At 41.7% G+C, this 18,858-nt stretch overlaps 1 protein-coding gene across 17 annotated transcripts in view; it reads right to left on the reverse strand.

Moving 5' to 3' along the window:
- Positions 1–18,858, reverse strand: part of NRCAM (neuronal cell adhesion molecule) — a 206,310-nt gene that overhangs the window by 47,594 nt on the left and 139,858 nt on the right. For 13 of the 17 annotated variants that reach the window (XM_083182714.1, XM_083182716.1, XM_083182715.1 and 10 more), the window contains 4 exons: positions 18,242–18,298; positions 16,231–16,342; positions 3,695–3,879; positions 1,292–1,423 (listed from right to left, as the gene is read on the reverse strand). In XM_083182714.1, coding sequence (XP_083038840.1) covers positions 1,292–1,423; positions 3,695–3,879; positions 16,231–16,342; positions 18,242–18,298 — 486 coding nt within the window. The remainder of the gene's footprint in view (positions 1–1,291; positions 1,424–3,694; positions 3,880–16,230; positions 16,343–18,241; positions 18,299–18,858) is intronic. The other 4 variants (XM_083182719.1, XM_083182710.1, XM_083182709.1 and 1 more) reach the window with 1 other exon arrangement.

The raw sequence follows: 18,858 nt of genomic DNA on the forward strand, positions 1-18,858 counted from the left end.
TCACTGGCAGTTGATCTGACCCCCCTCTGTAACTGGCACTGGCAGGGAAGTCCAGGAAAAGAGCATTTTGTACCTAATGGAATGGGTCATGTTGGAGGGTATAATATTGCAGTGTAAAAATAAAGCAGTCAGTATTTACCCTGCACAGAAACAATATAACTCACACAAATCTGACTCTCTCTGCACATTTTACATCTGCCCCACCTGCAGTGCACATGGTTTTGTCCATTTAAGAAGCAATTGGCCACAAGGAGTGAACCAGAATAACCCCCTTAACCCCGTGTTGCTACCACCAAAGTACAATACAGAAAATGGTGTAATTGCAGTAAGTACAATTGGCTTCTGGCATTACCAGAATACAAGGAATATAAATTTTCCATTGTGTCATAACCACCCATGTTCATATCAGCAAATAGGCTTATATAATGTCACAAAAACATAATAAAACAGCTATTCACCACCAAATTTTTTCACATTTCAAATACAAACCCCTGACCCCCACCTCTATTTCCAGGGCCCAGGCAGTGTTATAATGATAATATAACCATGGAGCCATCGGAAGGCCTAATCAGAAGGCCTAATCCATAATTGTAGGCACATTTTTTTTGCTCAAAGTTTCATGTACAAATGCAATGCTTTGAGATGCATTATGCACAATGTTGCTTGCAGCCCCGCCATTTGCAACATGACTGACATGCCGTGGCATTTGGAGGGCAGAGCAGGTGTGCTACCCGGCACCATGCAGTTCCTGTATGATGGCTTCAGGGACTGCTTTTTCATATGCAGATTTCCTGGACCTGAGTCTCCATATGTGACAGCCAGCCAGTGCCTAAAACCATCGGGAATTGCTACTGATAGTTGCGATGGAGGTCTGGGACTGCATCATCCAATACAGCACTCAGATTGCATCCTGCTGCATTAGAGTTTGAATACACTGGAATTGCGCAGCCACCTCCTTGCAGTGAACTGATCAGATAGACAAGGACTGTTGTCCTTAACAGAGTGAACTTGAGTGGTGTTTTTTGTTAAATAATTTCTATTCTAAATGGGGCACCGTGCAATCAGCTCCTAACTGCCATTTTCAAACACATTACAGTAAGGAGCTGATCACCACGTAACATTTGTAATATGATAGAATATCACTTATCATTAATTTTGCTCTTACAGTACGTGTGAAAACTAAATTGTGACAGACATATAAGAACTGTAGAAATGATTATATCAACAGTGTCTGTTATATTAACTACACTTAAAAAAATAAGTTTAGAAGCTACGGCACAGGGTTACGTACACTCAATTGCAACTCCATTTATTAACCACGTAATAGTTGGGGGAGGATTCCCATTAGCTCTACAGATCAATGTCCCATCCTCTCCTGGTGACAATACAAGATTCCTCGGTGCAGTGATCCAGTAAGGTGCAGCTAAACGAAGAAATGGATGAGATGGTCAAACATATCTTTATGGCATTAGTAGAGTCATAAAATGAGCTTCCTACTTTATCTCGCCAATGATTTACTGTACATACCATCAACCACTATTGTTAGAGACATTAATAAAATGCAAAAGCAATTATTACGTCAGACATCAGCAAATCCTTATACAGTTTTAGCATTGCTGAGATTAGAAATTATGGGGGGAATTTAACAGGATGAGAGATTCAGAAAGTGAGAGATTTGGTAAGAAATCTCCAGTTTTTTAAAGCAGCAATCATTTACACTACAAAACCAGTTTGATTTTGTAGTGTAACTGATTGCCGCTTTAAAAAAACTTGGAGATTTCTTACCAAATCTCTCACTTTCTGAATCTCTCATCCTGTTAAATTCCCCCCATAATTTCTAATTTTAGCAACAAAGCTAAAACTGTATAAGGATTTTCTGATGTCTGACATAATAATTGCATTAGCATTGTATTAATGTCTCTAACAATAGTAGTTGATGGTATGTATGAATCTCTCATCCTATTAAATTCCACCCTCTATGTATAAATTAAAATATCACAGTATTGAAAATCGCAGTTTACCTGAATAAAAATGAATTTAGCTAGGAGATAATAAAACATGCTGGAGCACAATTAAGCTGGGTACACATTAAATTACTTTTTTAATGATGGGGACGATTCCGATGGATTCTGAACGACAAATCACTGTCAAAAATGCACCTTTTGCAAGTACTCTAATGCGAAACCTTTAGCATATTCACATTGGCTTTTAGCAAAATGTGATATTTTACTAAATGCATATCGTATATGCCTCATCATATCCCCCATGCTTGCACCTGCAATGTTACTAAGGGAGTTAAATAGTCTGAAAATGAAATGATGCTGTCACTTATTGGCTAGGAATAGGGTGTAAATTTGATATTTTAAGGAAAACTATGAATTCAGGTATTACCTTCTTATTCTGGTACTCTGATGGGGTAAATTTACTAAGATGTGAGTTCTATTAAAGATGGGGTGTTGCCAATAGCAACTGATGATATTCTACTTCTAGAGGATAATAGATATAATCTGATTGGTTGCTATGGGCAACATCAATAGAACTCCTATCTTGGAAATTCCCCCCCCTGATACTTTGGCCCGTATTCAAAGCGGCCGGTGAGGGGGCTAAACGGGGGTTAAACACAGATAACCAGCGATCTTTGCTGTTTAACCCCCTCGCCGGCCGCTCAGCCTATTCTATGTTCTGGCGGAATCCTCGTTGCCACAGGACAGCGAAGATTCGCCAAACAGCGAGGCTCACGGCTAATGCAGGGAGCCTGCTACATTTAGACGCGGGTCTCGCTGATTCTGCCGCTGCATAAGCCGATTCCCCCTCGCTTCAAAAAATGGAATCAATGTATGCAGAAGGGGGGGCAGTTGAATACTGAAAGGGCGAGCTGTGACAGCGAGCATGCAGCCCTGCTCAATGTCACTATCTCCATTTAATTTCTCAGAAATAGTTATGAATGTACTAAATAGAACAAGTCTACAATGCAGCGTTGCCACATGAATAGAATCCTCATACAAAAAGTGTATTTTATATGTGGCATGGTATACACTGACTGTACTAAAGGGCACAGCAAAGTCTACTGCTTCTGTGCTTAGTTGAAGTCAGGCCATTGTTCAAGTGTGTACTCTGTGAATCCATTCACTGTACACAAGAAAAGGCAATACACATGTCTCTGGCACAGAATGGATTGTGGTTATTTTTTGCACAGTAACTCACTTGGGCAAGAATAGAAAGCAATACTGCAGATTACCATGGTAACAAGCTTCTGCTCCAACATTATCTGAACACAGATAATACAAGCAGGACAAAATATGAGGCTCTATGCCCTGGTCCATGTGAAAGCTTAATAAGTAAGCACTGAGATAAAGTTAAACACTTTAATCAATATAAAGTGGGTTTGAGTGACTCTGAATGTTCAATAGCTTTACTGCATATAGTTTCACTGTTCTGTAAGCTATCACGGTGGCACCTCAATTTAATGACAGTATAAAATGTTATTAGATATTCTGAGAACCCCTGGACCTTTAAGTTCTGCAATTGGCTCAGTAGTCGTCCAATGAGCTGCTCTTCCCGTAACAATGATGTGATATATGCTGATTTGACCATATAAGTTCATAGGCCACTTTACTATGATACTGTATACTGTAAAGATATAGCAATACCTAACCTAGTAATGTTTTTACAATATGATTTTAAAATCACCTACCTTTGACAGTAACTGTAATCACATGGTGTATGGATCCTCTGATATTTTGGGCTGTGCATCTGTATTTGCCAGAATCTGCTTCTGATACACCTATTATCTTTAGGGTTTTATTAAAATTTTCATAAAAAACTCTGTTACTAGGCAACTCAGCTCCTTCTTTATTCCAGCGGATTTCTGGTGTAGGTCTGCAAAGAAGTAATGGAGAGACTGAAAAAATTCTGACACGCAAGTTAATTAATGCATAACACTATAATAGTGCTCATGAAATATATATTTTTTCCAAGGGAAGAAAAAGAAAGTCAATCAGTCATTTCAACTTCAAATGAAAAGGTTATCACATAACCTTATTCCAGATACTGCAATGATTTAGAACTGTAATAAAAAGGCTAATGTATGAGGTAACTCTTAATTATTACTTCTCATCTATGTTCCACTGTCAACACATATCTGCTGCTTCTTACTAATGTAACTCCTTTTAACACTTAACCACTTGAGTGGTATGCCCGGAAATTTTCCGGGCTCAGCTGTGCTGCCTCAGCGGGCTGTCCTGGAAAATTTCCGGGCATACCACTATGTAGCAGGTGGGCGCCAGTGGTGCCTCCATTGGAGCACCTTTAGGGGTCCCGCCCTCCGTCACCCCCACCTCTCCTGTTGGTTCCCCTGCTCCGGCATACCCAGCGATCGTACACCGGAGCTTCTGCCCCGCCAGCCGCCAATCACCATACTATTGTGACATAGGTGGCAGGCATGGGGATGTTCGGGCAGCTCTGGGGGACTCGGGAGAGTTCAGACACCCGAGTCACCGCAAAACATCCCCTGAAACATCCCCGAGCCTGCCTCTTGTCTGATGACTGACAGGCGGCTGGGGCAGCGGCGGCAGGGTAGCTCCGGTGTACTAACGCGGGAGCGAAGGTGAGGGGGGGGGGGCGGCTTCCTATGACCTGTGGTTCCTATGACTTGCCCTAATAGGGTTGTCCTGCCCAGCAAAACCCACCACTCAAGGGGTTAAACCTCTTACTGGTGTGATCACTGGGGCAGTTGGCTTGTGCTGGCCTGAAGGGTTCTGTGCGCTGTACTGGAACCTTGAGGATGTTAGGGACCCACCAGATGAGGCTACCTGGTCGCGGTTGGTGGGCTAATATTTTTGGCTGTGATTATGCCAAGCACCTACATTTTACTGTTATATTGTGTTCAGTACTTACAGTAGAGTGTGCACCTGCATTTTCTCTTCTTTTTTTTACGTGGAAATACAATTCTCAGCATATGAATTCTATTTCACATGTGATGTTGCTATGGGAAACCAATCAGATCCTGTCTACTATTTTCTAGAGGATGCTAAATAAATAGCCATAGCAACATCACATGTGAAGTAGAATTCACATCTTAGTAAATTTCCCCCATTATGTTTAGAACTATTTTTTTAATGCTCTGGATTCACCGCTTTTTTCGGTGAACTGGGCTGTTTTTCAGTAAAATGGTGAATCTTTTCACTGAAAATGATATTCACCCTTTGCCGAAAGTGAACAGTGAATGCCGGCCAGTTCTCCGTTTTATGCTCGCTGCAATTCGCTGGTGTATTTCAATGGGGTTTTGACTCTAATTCGCCGAGAGTGTATTCAATGCTAGGATGGAGAAATGCTTTCTCTGTGACTCTCGCCGAGATTCATCGTTTTGCATTCGACATCTTTTTAAGGTGAACTGCAATGTGTTCTTTTAAAATAAAAGTTTGTTTTTTTTTTGGTGTAAAAAAATCAGTAATTTTATTATTTGAAGGGTCTTATATATATATATATGCGTCTTGGGGTCGTGGCACTCAGACGGACTTGCATAAATAACTGCTCTACACACCGGCGGTGCGGCCAACGTTTCGGAAGTTTATTTCCTTGACAAAGGAATAAACTTCCGAAACGTTGGCCGCACCGCCGGTGTGTGGAGCAGTTATTTATGCAAGTCCGTCTGAGTGCCACGACCCCACCATGCATATCTACACCCCCAGCGTGCAGCACCATGACAAGATTCTGTTATTGATTGCAGAGTGCCCTCTCACAACGTATATATATATATTTTTTTTTTCTCAGATGATGTCAGCAGGGGTGTGGGGAGTCGCTCATTAATATTCACTGCGCTGGGTCCCGCTCATTACATATGCACGAGCGGGACCAGTGCAGCTGTAGGTACAGTGCCTGTACCTCCCCATCTGCCCAGTCTCCTCGGGGCGGCAGCTTCTGCTGCCTCTGTCCACGCCAGCCCTCCTTCTCCCCCTGCTGCTGTGTGCAGCGTGCGGCTCAAGCAGGGAGGTTTCCATCTCCCTGCCTTCCGCAATCCTCCCGGCTCCCTGCGGCATTCGCGGGGAGGGAATCCCTGATGCATTGAATAGGGAGAGAGGGAGGGCTGGCTGCGAATCCTTCAGCAAATCCTCCAACCTCCAGCAGTTACAGTCCCGGCGTTCAAAATCCCGACCGCCAAAATCCCGACACTTTCTCCCTATGTGGGTGTCCACGACACCATGTTATGGACTATTCCATGTTATGGACTATAGCCTGTGGACTAACAGTGGTTGACCTATTAACTGTCAACCTTCTTACTGTCGGCCCTGAGACCCATACCCCTATTGAAAATGGGAGGTTGCCCATAGCAATCAATCAGATCTGTGTATTATCTTCTAGAAGGTGCAAAATAAATAAGAAGTAAAATCTGATTGGTTATAATGGGCAGCATCCCATATTCAATAGAACTCCCATCTTAGTAAATGTACCCCATAATATTATAACTATGTGCTAAAGCACAAATAAATGGCAAGTTCCATTGTTTATGTACATTTGCTGTGAATGAAAGTAATCTCTAGATATAGATCAACACTACCTTAAATATGCATACTTTCTGAACAATTCACATAAAAGAAAAATGAAGGTCTGTAAATGTATCTGGTCTGAAGTGCATCATAATGACTAAATGTGCACATTACACAAACTGCACCCCTTCTTTACTACTTACCATCCGGAGTTCCTTAATGAAGATAGTGGGAATTGCAATAAAAAATGGCCACCATTGCCATTTTTACGGCGGTTCGCGAATGCACAGTAGAGTCTGAGAGCTCTAGTACTCAGACACTTCTGCATTAGGTGGCAGGCGGTCGCTGCTCCCGGGAGAGAAGAGGGGGCCTGGCCAGAGGAGGCTGCAGACGGGCCTCCTCCTCACGTATAGCGTACCTGGTGCCATAAAAGTTTCACTTTTCAGCAAGTCATACTATGTGTAAATATTATACATTATATTCCATAGTTACCAAATCATACAATTATTGATATAAACCCATGATTACCTACTGTAACAATATATTTGCATAGTGGTACTGTAGTAGTAACAGTAATAGACAGTACTAGTAGTAACAGTAATGGTGTCAGTGGTAAATGACACACAAATGTCTAGTTAAGTTAAACAACACACCCCTTATGGTAAACCAGCCAGTGATATAATTTGTTTCTCCCAGAATGAATAAGTGTAAATAAAAAAATGTACTATAGTCTACACAATTTATTGACTTTAGCCTATCACTAGTCATAAGACCAGTTTGAGCTGCATAATGTACTTGTTCTTGTATAAATCTATACTAAAACACATCTAAGTAGATAAAGATAAAGAAGATAAAGTACTGCATGTAGTTCTGTACTGAGAGAAACAATACAATCAATCACGTAAACCTTTGTCCACTACGCTAATTTATCATACAGTATGTCACACAAGCTAACAAACTGAAATACACAATATAGCATATTGAGAAGTGCTCCTAGCCATTTCTTGTTAAGCCAAAATGACCAATTACATGATATTTCTGTGTGTTCCAGCCATACACACGTTCATCTCCACTAAAGAAAATGAGGCAGAAAAAACTAAAGGCTATGGAATGACCAAGAGAAAAAAATTTTTTATCTGGCTTTTAAATAAAAAGTTAAGTACACTTTGTACAGTAAGTGTATCATATATATGTTATATGTTACAGTGGCCATTGAAAGACAGCCAGTATTCCAGAGAACGCCACCCAGGAACATACATGCTGTGTGGAACATTATTTCTGAAGTAACATGACGGAATGGTGGGCCTTTCCTGGCATCTGTAAAAACTCAACTTACAGAGACCTGCCCCACCAAACAAAACTATACTTGGGTGGCAATGTCCCAGCAAACAGGGTCCACAGCTAATCATACTATAAGACTTTCTGGCAGACCCACAAGCAAAGAAAATGTGTGTGTGATGGACAATGTTCCAGTTAAAAGAATTATAAGCTTCCTGTACAACAATAACTCAGTAATTTGATTGGACACATTAGATCACATGGCCGTGCATTAATTTCCAATGCCCACACAGTTCACAGCATAGCCTCATGCCTGAACTACCTTCCAATCTCTCACTACCATCTGCAACCAATCCAACTGAAAACAATACCATTACATTACTAACAGCAGTAACTCACTGCCTCACTGACAGCAGCAACTCACTGCCTCACTAACAGCAGCAACTCCCTGCCTCACTGACAGCAGCAACTCCCTGCCTCACTGACAGCAGCAACTCCCTGCCTCACTACCAGCAGCAACTCCCTGTCTCACTAACAGCAGCAACTCCCTGCCTCACTAATAGCAGCAACTCCTTGCCTCACTAACAGCAGCAACTCCCTTCCTCACTACCAGCAGCAACTCCCTGCCTCACTAACAGCAGCAACTCCCTGCCTCACTAACAGCAGCAACTCCCTGCCTCACTAACAGCAGCAACTCCCTGCCTCACTGACAGCAAAAATTCCCTGCCTCACTGACAGCAGTAACTCCCTGCCTCACTGACAGCAGCAACCCCCTGCCTCACTAACAGCAGCAACTCACTGACAGCAGCACATCTTTGCCCTAACTACAGCATCACATCATTCCATCGCTGATAGCAGCACATCCCTGCCTCACTGATAGACATACACATTTCTGACAGAAAAATGTAATCTGTTTTATTCACTTACAAAGTTATCCAAGTAAATGTTTCATTAAAATAAAAATAATTCTAATTATAGATATCTGTTTTACCCTATTTTGTCACAATAAGGGCCATTGATAGCTACTGTGTATCACTCTTGCGTGTGTAGTCTTACTCTGATACATACCCTTTGGGTGGTCACACCACGGGGTAAGTATACAAGAGCGTGACTGAACACCAAAGAGTGGTAGACCTTATATCTATCTATCTTGCACAAACCAAGTAATAAATTACAATAATGAATTATGATATACGGTAGGAGATATACAATACTATCGCAAGAGTACAGTTAGAGAAGTAGTCCATAATAACAAATCCGTTTCTACCCATCATTTTATAGGATGCACTTGATAAATGAAAGCTAGATGCTGATTTGTTGCTATGGGCAACTTCTACACGTGTCCTCTTTGAATAATTGATATATCTCCCCCACCAATAGTAATATTACTTGCTCAAGTACAGTACATGTATCTGGTATATATGTGTGCCACAGAAGCAGGTGTAGGACATAGATAAAGTTCTGTTATTTTTCAAGCACAGCCTGTAATGTGACAGGAGCGGATTAGCTGGTAATTTGGGGGATATTTAATAAACATTATTATCTCATAAAGGGGCAGATGTATTAAGCTTTAACAAGAGATAAATGCAAGTGTGATAAGGAGAGATAAACGTCCAGCCAATCACCTGCTAACTGCCATGTTACAGGCTTTGTTTGAAAAAAGTCAGTAAGGAGCTGATTGGCTGGGCGTTTATCTCTCTTTATCACACTTGTATTTATCTCTTGTTAAGACTTAATACATCTGCCCCAATAGCTGGAAAATGTGATATTTATATTTTCTCCATATTAAAGTTCAGTGAAATTATGGAGAAATAATTGGTATCTGGACTTTGGTTCAACAGCAAGGAGGTCGAACACCATTAGGTCGACATGGGTTAGGTCGACAAGGTCATTAGGTCGACACAAGCATTAGGGCAACAGTAAAAAGGTCGACATGGGGATGTTCACTTTTTTTGTAGCCGACATGTGCCGACAGGCAGTATTTCATGCCCTACCATCCACTAGGGCGTGGCGTGACTGTCGACCTTCCTCATGTCGACCTAATGCTTGTGTTGAAAAAAATGACCTTGTCGACCTACAGTCACGTCGACCTTCCTGCATGTTGACCTAAATGCATGTCGACCTAATGGTATTGACCTAATGGTTGTCGACCTACTTTCCCCTTCAGTTCTTGAACTGTCAGCACTACATTCCCATACACACATAGTGGGCCTGATACAGACGCAGATGCAGCATCCATATCGGACAAGTTTGGTGGGTGCTTCTGGTAGATAATAGTGGAATGGCTAATCAGATGCAGGCATGTTGTGTCCAAACACGCAGTTGCACTGGCATGAGCAGCCATGGAAAAAACAGATGGTCCGCCAGAGAGTGGGCAAGACAGAGCAACCGCAGAGTACGTGAGACAAGGCAACCTGGAGAAATGGCGAGATGTGGGTGGCTCAGATTTACCTTGGACTGTAAGTACTTGTATTTGTTTATAATACATACAAAGGCTGGCACAGTATAGCTTTAATATAGGATGACACTATCTAGATATAGGAGAAGGGAACAGCATATATAGGAAGTACAAAGTCAAGGCACACACACCCATGGCCGCCACTACTTCCCCCCACAGCACACACACACTCGCACTGCTGTAAGTACAGTATACAGCAGCTACTATTTGTGACAAGGACCGATGGTGCGGCTCTGCGTATTGTTGCATGTGCAGGGCCGATATACGAACACCTTAGGCGATTATCACAGTCGTCGAGGCTTTCGCACAGGTATGGGAGGGGGGTGAGCAGGGAATGGAGCAGGGGAATGCCCAGAGTTTTAGGGGCATCCCGATGTATTTATTTTTATTTATTTATTTATTGTTTCTTATATAGCGCAGCAGATTACGTTGCACTTTACAATTGTAGACAGTGATAAAAACAAACTGGGTAACAGACAGACTTGGAGGTAGGAGGGCCCTGCTGCAAGCTTACAATCTATAGGGATATAGGAGGGAAACACAAGGACAGGCATCAGTAATAGCATAGCAGTCCCACCAAGTTGCAGGTCCAGAAGGAAAGCTATATAATAAGTGCCTCAGATGGTTATGCATGTAGTACTTAAATATGATAGGCTTGCCTGAAGAGGTGAGTTTTCAGGGAACACTTGAAAGTTTGGAGACTTGTGGAGAGTCTTATTGTGTGTGGAAGGGCATTCCATAGGGTGGGAGCCGCCCGATGAAAGTACTGTAATAGTGAATGGGAGCTAGTGATCCCTGCAGAAGAGTGACACAGATCTTGTGCAGAGCAGAGTGGTCGAGATGGATGATATTTTGAGATAAGTAGAGAGATATATGCTGGTACAGTATGGTTAATCGCTTTATATGCGAGTAGAAGTGTTTTATATTGAATACGGTAAGATACAGGCAACCAATGGAGGGACTGGCAAAACTGATCAGCAGACGATGAGCATCTTGCAAGAAAGATCAGCCTAGCAGCAGCATTTAAAATGGATTGCAGTGGTGAGAGTCTGTTCTTGGGAAGACCAGTTAGGAGCATACTGCAATAATCAATGCGGGATATAATGAGTGCATGGATAAGAGATTTGGTAGTGTCTTGTGTGAGATAGGGTCGTATTTTGGATATGTTTTTTAGATGCATGTAACACGCTTAAACACGATTAAAACGCTAGATGTTCCCCTCGAAACGCAGACGGCCCGATGCCTGCTGGACGTGGGCAGCTTAAGTCACATGATGGCGGACATCTGACGAAATGATGGTCAGTTTGACTTTTATTTCTGAAGGGGAGAGAAATCATTTGAAGTTCGGTGACCATCAAAAAGATTTCTTTCCGCTTCGGCAGCATACCGCTGTGTTCATATACATCCCCTCACATGGTACCAAGGGGATTTGGCCAGGTGGCATGAAGCCACTCGCTAAGCAGCAAACAGCTGCTGCTTAGCGAGCGTTCCTGGATCAGAGCTTTAGTCTGTGTACAGCACACTAATGCGGAGTACACACCAGAACAACCCGCTCACGATGCACATAGTGAGCGGGTCGTCAGTGTTTCTTCCGACCCGCTCACGATGTCATGGGGGGCACGACCCGCTCACGATGTGCACCGTGAGCAGGTCCGATCCGATGGCGACCCGCACCCGGGAGTATGGTTGTTTCCAGATCCTACCTGCTGCAGGTAGGATCTGAATAACGACCAACCGACCCGCGGGACCGGGCATCGGATCGGTATCGGACCACACCAGGACAGAAAAGAGCCCAATCACCACACAATCTACATCCAATCGGTCGGAACTGGATCTAGATTGATGGGATCAGACCCTTGTCATCCTGGTGTGTACCCAGCATTAGGGACACACTGTCCAGCAGTGGTCCTCAACCACGTTTCTCAAGGCACACCAACAGTCCAGGTTTTATAGCTATCCAGACTTAGGCAGCTTGATTATACCATCCGCGCATAAGGAGGGATAGCCATAAAACCTGGACTGTTGGCGTGCATTGAGGACCACTGCTATACCGTGCTTATTTGAATATTTTTGCAGTACTGTATGTAAGGTGCATCACAATAACTTAGCACACTGATTGTGGCAGTTCTGTCTTTCTGAATATAGCCTTTACATTTTCTATACAAATATTGTAGGATTCAGAAGAATACGCCAGATAAATTACTGATCTGACACAAAATTTCAGCCATTGCCATCCATATAATCAGGGCCGGTGCTAGGGTGTCCGGCGCCCTCCTGCAAACCATACATTTTGCGCCCTTTCACATTGCCATTGCAACAAGCTGTAGCCCGATTGTGGGAGCGTATGCAACATGCAATCCTATGGAGGATCTCGGGTACATGTATGCATACACCATCTCAGTGCTGTGTCTGCAAAATGTTGCTGGCACTAAAGGTGCCCATACGCGCTGCGAGAATCGCATACGTTATGGGCTAGATCGCATCGCACGACATGCATGCAATGTGTGCGCAATGCGATCCGAAAGCAGTACTCATGACTGAGGGGGAAAGGAGATGGAAGAAGAGGGGAGGAGATAGAGGGGGCGGAGTGTTGAGGACTGGCAGTGGCACTGGCACAGCAAACTGAGAAGAGGGAAGGAAGGGGAGGCGGCGCTGCTGCCTGTTCGTCATTTGATTGACAGTTGACTGGCGCAGGGAGCAATGGGTAGAGGGCGGATCCGGACATGACATGTCATCCAGGCATTCACAGACAGCGCTACATGCCTCAGTGCAAGTGTCCGTGAGGAAAAGGGGGCAGGTCGCAGGAGGAGGACAGTGTGTGCGCGGTGCAGGGAGCTGCTCAGCCTCTCCATACTGCCGCCCGCTGTCAGACATGCACTGCGGACGGCATGCAGGCTGTGTGCACTCGCGGTGCAGGAAGCAAATCTTTATACTGCCGCCCGCCCGTGGGGGGCGTGCAGGAGGCAGTGACAGTGAGGGCTGAGGCAGCTTTAGCAGAGCAGGGAGGGAGACAGCGCCTTTCCAGCATGGCGCCTCCCTGCTTTGCAGGAGCTGCTGAGTGGGTAGCGCCGGCCCTGCATATAATGATTACTTGCTCTGTTTTAATAAAGGCCTCTGTTCCAACTCCCAGTGAAACTACAGTACTGCAATCATTTTATAGCAGGAAGGAAATATTTCAGCCATTGATATCAATACTGTTACTGCATAGCTCACAGCCAGCTTCCAGGAAGTGGTCCCAAAGGGGTCATGTACAAGGTAACTTGAAATACTTTATAACATTGGCTGCTCTAATCAGATAGAGAGAACCAGTGTGCTATGAAGCCTACAGTACTGTATAATACGAAACAACACAGACAACACTGCTTTATATCTAGCAGATACATTTCTATCCCTCACTGTGAAGAGACTGATATTTCATAACACGCATCTGTCAGATGAGGCTGCGATTCTCCTGACAATAATGAGCCACTGGCTGCTCTAATCTAAGGAGACCCAGATATCGCCAGAGTGCAGGTTGGGGAAATCAACTTAATTTTGTTTTGTACATGACATTCTTCTGACCACCCGAAAGGTGCATTCACACTGGGTGTTTTGCCCAGCGTGTATGCACAGCGATGATTGATACACACTGAGCAATTTTCTCCCTGCCCAGCAATTTTTGCGGCTGTGAACAGCTTTCCATAGCAGGACGCTATGGAAAGCCATTCAGTCTGCAGGTAATACAACAAATGTACGGCGTCGATGACAAAGGAGCACGCATCAGTGCTCAGCGCTCATCCTCTGCCCATACATACTGAGTGGCTTTTGAGCTAAGCTGCTTTCAGCTCAAAATGGCCCAGTGTGTATGGGCTTTAAGACTTTTTGCCTAATCTGTAGTAAGAAAATATATGTGATTAAAAAATCAATTATTGTAAAACAGGAGCCATTCCCCTTACGTTTTCGATTTGAATAGGGAATGTCAGCTATGGATTTTAATTTTAAATGGTATCTACAAAAATTTTGACATTTTAAACAATTTTAGAAGAAAATTCAGAGTGCTAGGAGATTTCCTGATTTGACATTATGGGGGAAATTTACTAAAGGAAATTTGTAAAAAATAGGTGTATTTGTATCCAGAAATACACTTATTTTTGACATTTACTATTCCGAAAATATGGCAATTCGTATTCGTATTGATGTGCTATCAATACGAATACGAATTGCCATATTTTCGGGATAGTAAATGTCAAAAATAAGTGTATTTCTGGATACAAATACACCTATTTTTTACAAATTTCCTTTAGTAAATTTCCCCCATAATATTGCTGGGATGCTATTACGGGTGGTTCTTGATTCCAGCCATTTGCACATCTCCAGGTTGCCAAATATGTGAGGTATGAGCTCACACAATAGGCCTGCACCATCCCTTTTCTCACCAACTATTAGATTTGTGATTAGACTTTATTCCATTAAAAAGATAACAACCTCACTCCCAAACGCTGTAACCCTGCATTTTCTGCTACTCTTCAATTTGATAAATGGCTCCAAGTTGGCAATAAATACACAACTGACTAAATAAACGCATTGGGGTCAATGCAATAGCCTGCATTTTGAGTCTGGACAATGTTTGTTAAGTAGCAATCATTTCAAAGGAAAAACATCGCCAGACTCGCCAGAAAGTCACTGATGCGTGCAATTTACAGAATATTACATTTGCCCCTTTGGCTATCTCTGCATGATTTCCAGCAACAATTTCCATCCTACAGTACATGTTGTACACGTTTAAATTCATCCAAATTACATATTTGTTGCCCATCCTTCCTCGTCTGCCTTAAGACCCTTAACTGTTTTTTCTTCAATTTCCAAAAGACAATAGAAGGAAGGCAGAAATACTTTATAAAATAGGATGGAGAAAGAAAATACAGTTAAGAGGAGGAAGAGATGGAGAGAAAGGTAAAGGAGTGAACAGCCGTATAAGGAAGCCCAACTGTAGTCCACTGTATTAATTAAAAACAAAAGCAATCAACGTGCACATGAAGATGGGTCCTCTTTCCTGCAATGTGTATTTACAGCGGTAAGACGATTGCAGAAAGAGTGCTCGCAAACGGTTGTGTGCGCACACTTGCACCGGCAACCCATTTCCACAGCATTGTATGATTGCGGGTGCAACTACAAATGTGTCCACATACATCTATCCTCCACCTGGTACAAGTTGCATTATAGGTAACACATGAGCTTCATATGACTCTGTAGTGCCAGGGCTGCAGTTTTTTCCATTACATTGAGTCTTATTTGCAAAACAACACCAAAGCAGCTTTTGCTGATTAAAATAATGAGCAGCATTAGAAATGAAACGTTACAGTATTTTTCTGGAAATTTCACCAGTGGACATGTAATTGTTCTCTCCAGAGTGGTCAGTTGTAATAGTCTGACCTTGTGAGAAATAATATGATTTGCTTACTTTAATAATAAAGGGCTTTTGTCACTGAACATGTAGCATAATACATTTTACTGGTACCCATAACCTGCAACCATTATTACTAAAAACATCTTCCTTATAGAATTGCAGAAACAGTAAGAAAAAAATGTAATGTCTAGCAATGTCTGACTAATATAGTATCTTTAGCAGTTAACTATGGTACCAAAGGATAAACTAATTGTGCAGTAATAGTAAGCCCTAGAGAAAATAATAATAATAATTATTATTATTATTTTCTTATAAAATAAAAGGCTAGTGCTGCTCATCACCTCTACAGGGGAAATTCAAGTGTTGTGCCACTAGATGCCGCCCAATGGACTGACATTACTGTTATGATGTGCAATCATTTTGATGGGCAGGAAACTAGTTAGTATTATATTGCATTATAAGTCAAGCAGGCACTGCATTTATTGGGCGATGATGACTATTATTATTTTATATTGCTGGCTAATACAGATTTACATGTTCTTCAATGTGACTTTAAACTAAAAATAAGATTATACCACAAAACCAGACATGGCACAGTAGAGTTTTCCTAGCGAGCTACTTACAGTCCTTCCGCGATACATTCCAGCAGGAGAACTTCCTCTCTTAACACCGTTTTATTACTTGTGTGGCTGGTAGGAACCAAAAATGTTGGACTTCTGTTATCAACTGGACTATCTAAAGGATTAAAACAGTAAAAGATAAATCGTTACAAAATTAATTCATTTGGCATTAAAATAACTACTAAGATTATTTGTAGAAATGATCAGATAGGGGTTAAGGGAAAAATATTCTAGAAAGGTTTAGAATAAAGTTATTAAACAAGTCATGCAAAGATGTTTCCATAATGTATTTCTTTTCTTTTCTTTTTTTTTTTTACTATTATTATGCATTTTACCTTTGGGGAAAAGCTATAAAGAAACTAGGATTAATGAATTTACATGTTCAACATGTTTAAGATTTTTATCTTTTTATTTAACGGATTCTATATATTAGGTTTTATGACTTTTCTAAAAAAATTTTATATATCAAAGATCCTTCTAGTGAAAATGAGAAAGTAGCAGTGACAGATCCATATGTTTTAATGAACTATCATATGTGTGATTCATAGAATAATTAGCATGAGACGCCCCCCCCCCCCCCCCCCCCCCCTGTGGAGCCTAATTTATGTAGGCTTCTACACCATGGCTTGGAGAGGGAATATGAAAAACTGTATTACTTGATTATGCGAACACTGGGACATGTTTCATCTAACAAAAAAACAGAAATATTACCCTTGTGGAATTGAATTTTACAGACTTAAAACTTAAAAGTAAAAATCTAAGCTTTTTCCTGTAATATTTCCAACTGAGATTACAATAAAATATTAATCGGTTTAATAAAGCAGTACACAGTTAGAAGACAAAATTATAACAAATCTGAAAGATTTATTCAGATGTGGAGTGAAAAAATATTCTTGTGCCGTTGCTTGTATTTTGTATTATTCTACATACAGATATGTCCTCATACACTATTACCGAAGCCACACCAAATAGCCCTTCTTGGAATGCCAGGTCCTGTGTGACTGGGCTTGCTCCGTTTGGCTCTTTCACTCGAATGTGCATCTTAAGCTCGGTACCTATAAGTGGCCTGATTTAGACCTGTTTGCTAGGCTGCATACACTCGCAGCCTAGCGAACAGGTAAATACCATTCCAACAGGGAAACCACAAAAATCTCAGTATGGAGGGTATTCAATCTCGGCTGCTATTTTCGCATTTAGAAATAGCGGCCATCGCCTAATCAATGCTGTCGTTTCCAACAGCATTGAAGGCAGTTTCCAATAAAACAGATCCGACTGTAAAAAAGTTGGATCTGTTTTGTCGGAAAAGGCAAGGGATTTTCGGAAGAGCCTTTTTTGTGGAATGTTGGATTGCCTTTATTGTGGGTTGTTGGATTGCCTTTTTTGCGAAATCTTGACTTTCCTTCAGTTGGAATCCCAGATTGAATACAACATAAGTACTTTCAATTAAATTACACACTTCCAGTATGTTGTTTAGAGAAACATAAATATAATGGACATGTATTCAGACCTTTGTGTCTTGCTTAGGGCTAGATAATGAATTGTAATAATGATGAACAAGATGCACTTGTTGAGGTTGTTTATAGATAGTTACTTATAGCCTGGGTATCTAAACAATAAATGCATTTTAAAATACGCCTATCGGAATCCAGGTGTTAATTTCAAGATGCATTCATCAGTGAATAAGCATTTACTTCTTGATTAAAAGAAAACACATGCATATTAAATGATATGTTTTATTGAAAATGATCACATTTTTTATATTTATTTATTTCTTTAGACCCCATATGCTGAAAAACTTACAACGTATTATTAAGTATTATTTTATTTATTAATGTTACTTAAATAACAGTGTTCTAAGGGAAAAAAGTACAAAGTAATAGATGAAAATTGTAAATGGACATAGAAGGAAGAAAAAATACCTTATCAATATATTAGAAGGTTAAGATAAGAAGTTATTAATTACTTATAATATTAACGTAGATACTACGCAATATTTTATTTTACCAAAACTCACCACCATAAAAATCAGTGTCAGTTAAATTAGCAGCTATAGTGTCATTCAAAGAATCCACTAAAAAAAAAAGAATAGCATAAATATTTTACAGAAGCAATTAAAACTATTACTAAATTTTTTAGACTGAACTATTTTATTGACATAGACAATCATTATGGCATATTTTCACAAACCAATACCAGAATATTTTTACAAGAAAAACATTAAAACTTTTCTAGAAAAACTATTAACTTTAAGGGGGGTATTCAATGTTAGGCGTGCTCCCGCAGCCATCTCCCGATGGGGGAGATGGCTGCGGGGCCCTATTCAATGCTGTCTTCCCCAACAGCATTGAACAGGGGTTTTGCGCAGAACGAGCCCGACAGCACAAGCTGTCGGGCTCATTCTTCCAAGAAAAGCCGGAAAGATGCGAGTTCCTGGCCGGAGCTCGTCTATTTTCGTCATCAACTCGCGGCCACGCCCCCTTCTCGCCGCTCGGCGGCCGGGACATTGAATCCCGACTGCCGAGCTCCAGGCGAGCAAAGCGAGAACGGGAAAGGGGCACGGCAGGCGGCGGGAGTCCGTGCGGGGCGGCAGTAGGTCGGTGCGGGCGGCGGAGGGTTGCGGTAGAAGCCCAT

Source organism: Crinia signifera, chromosome 4 (genome assembly GCF_055691185.1).
Source record: "Crinia signifera chromosome 4, ASM5569118v1, whole genome shotgun sequence".
Lineage (NCBI taxonomy): Eukaryota > Metazoa > Chordata > Amphibia > Anura > Myobatrachidae > Crinia > Crinia signifera.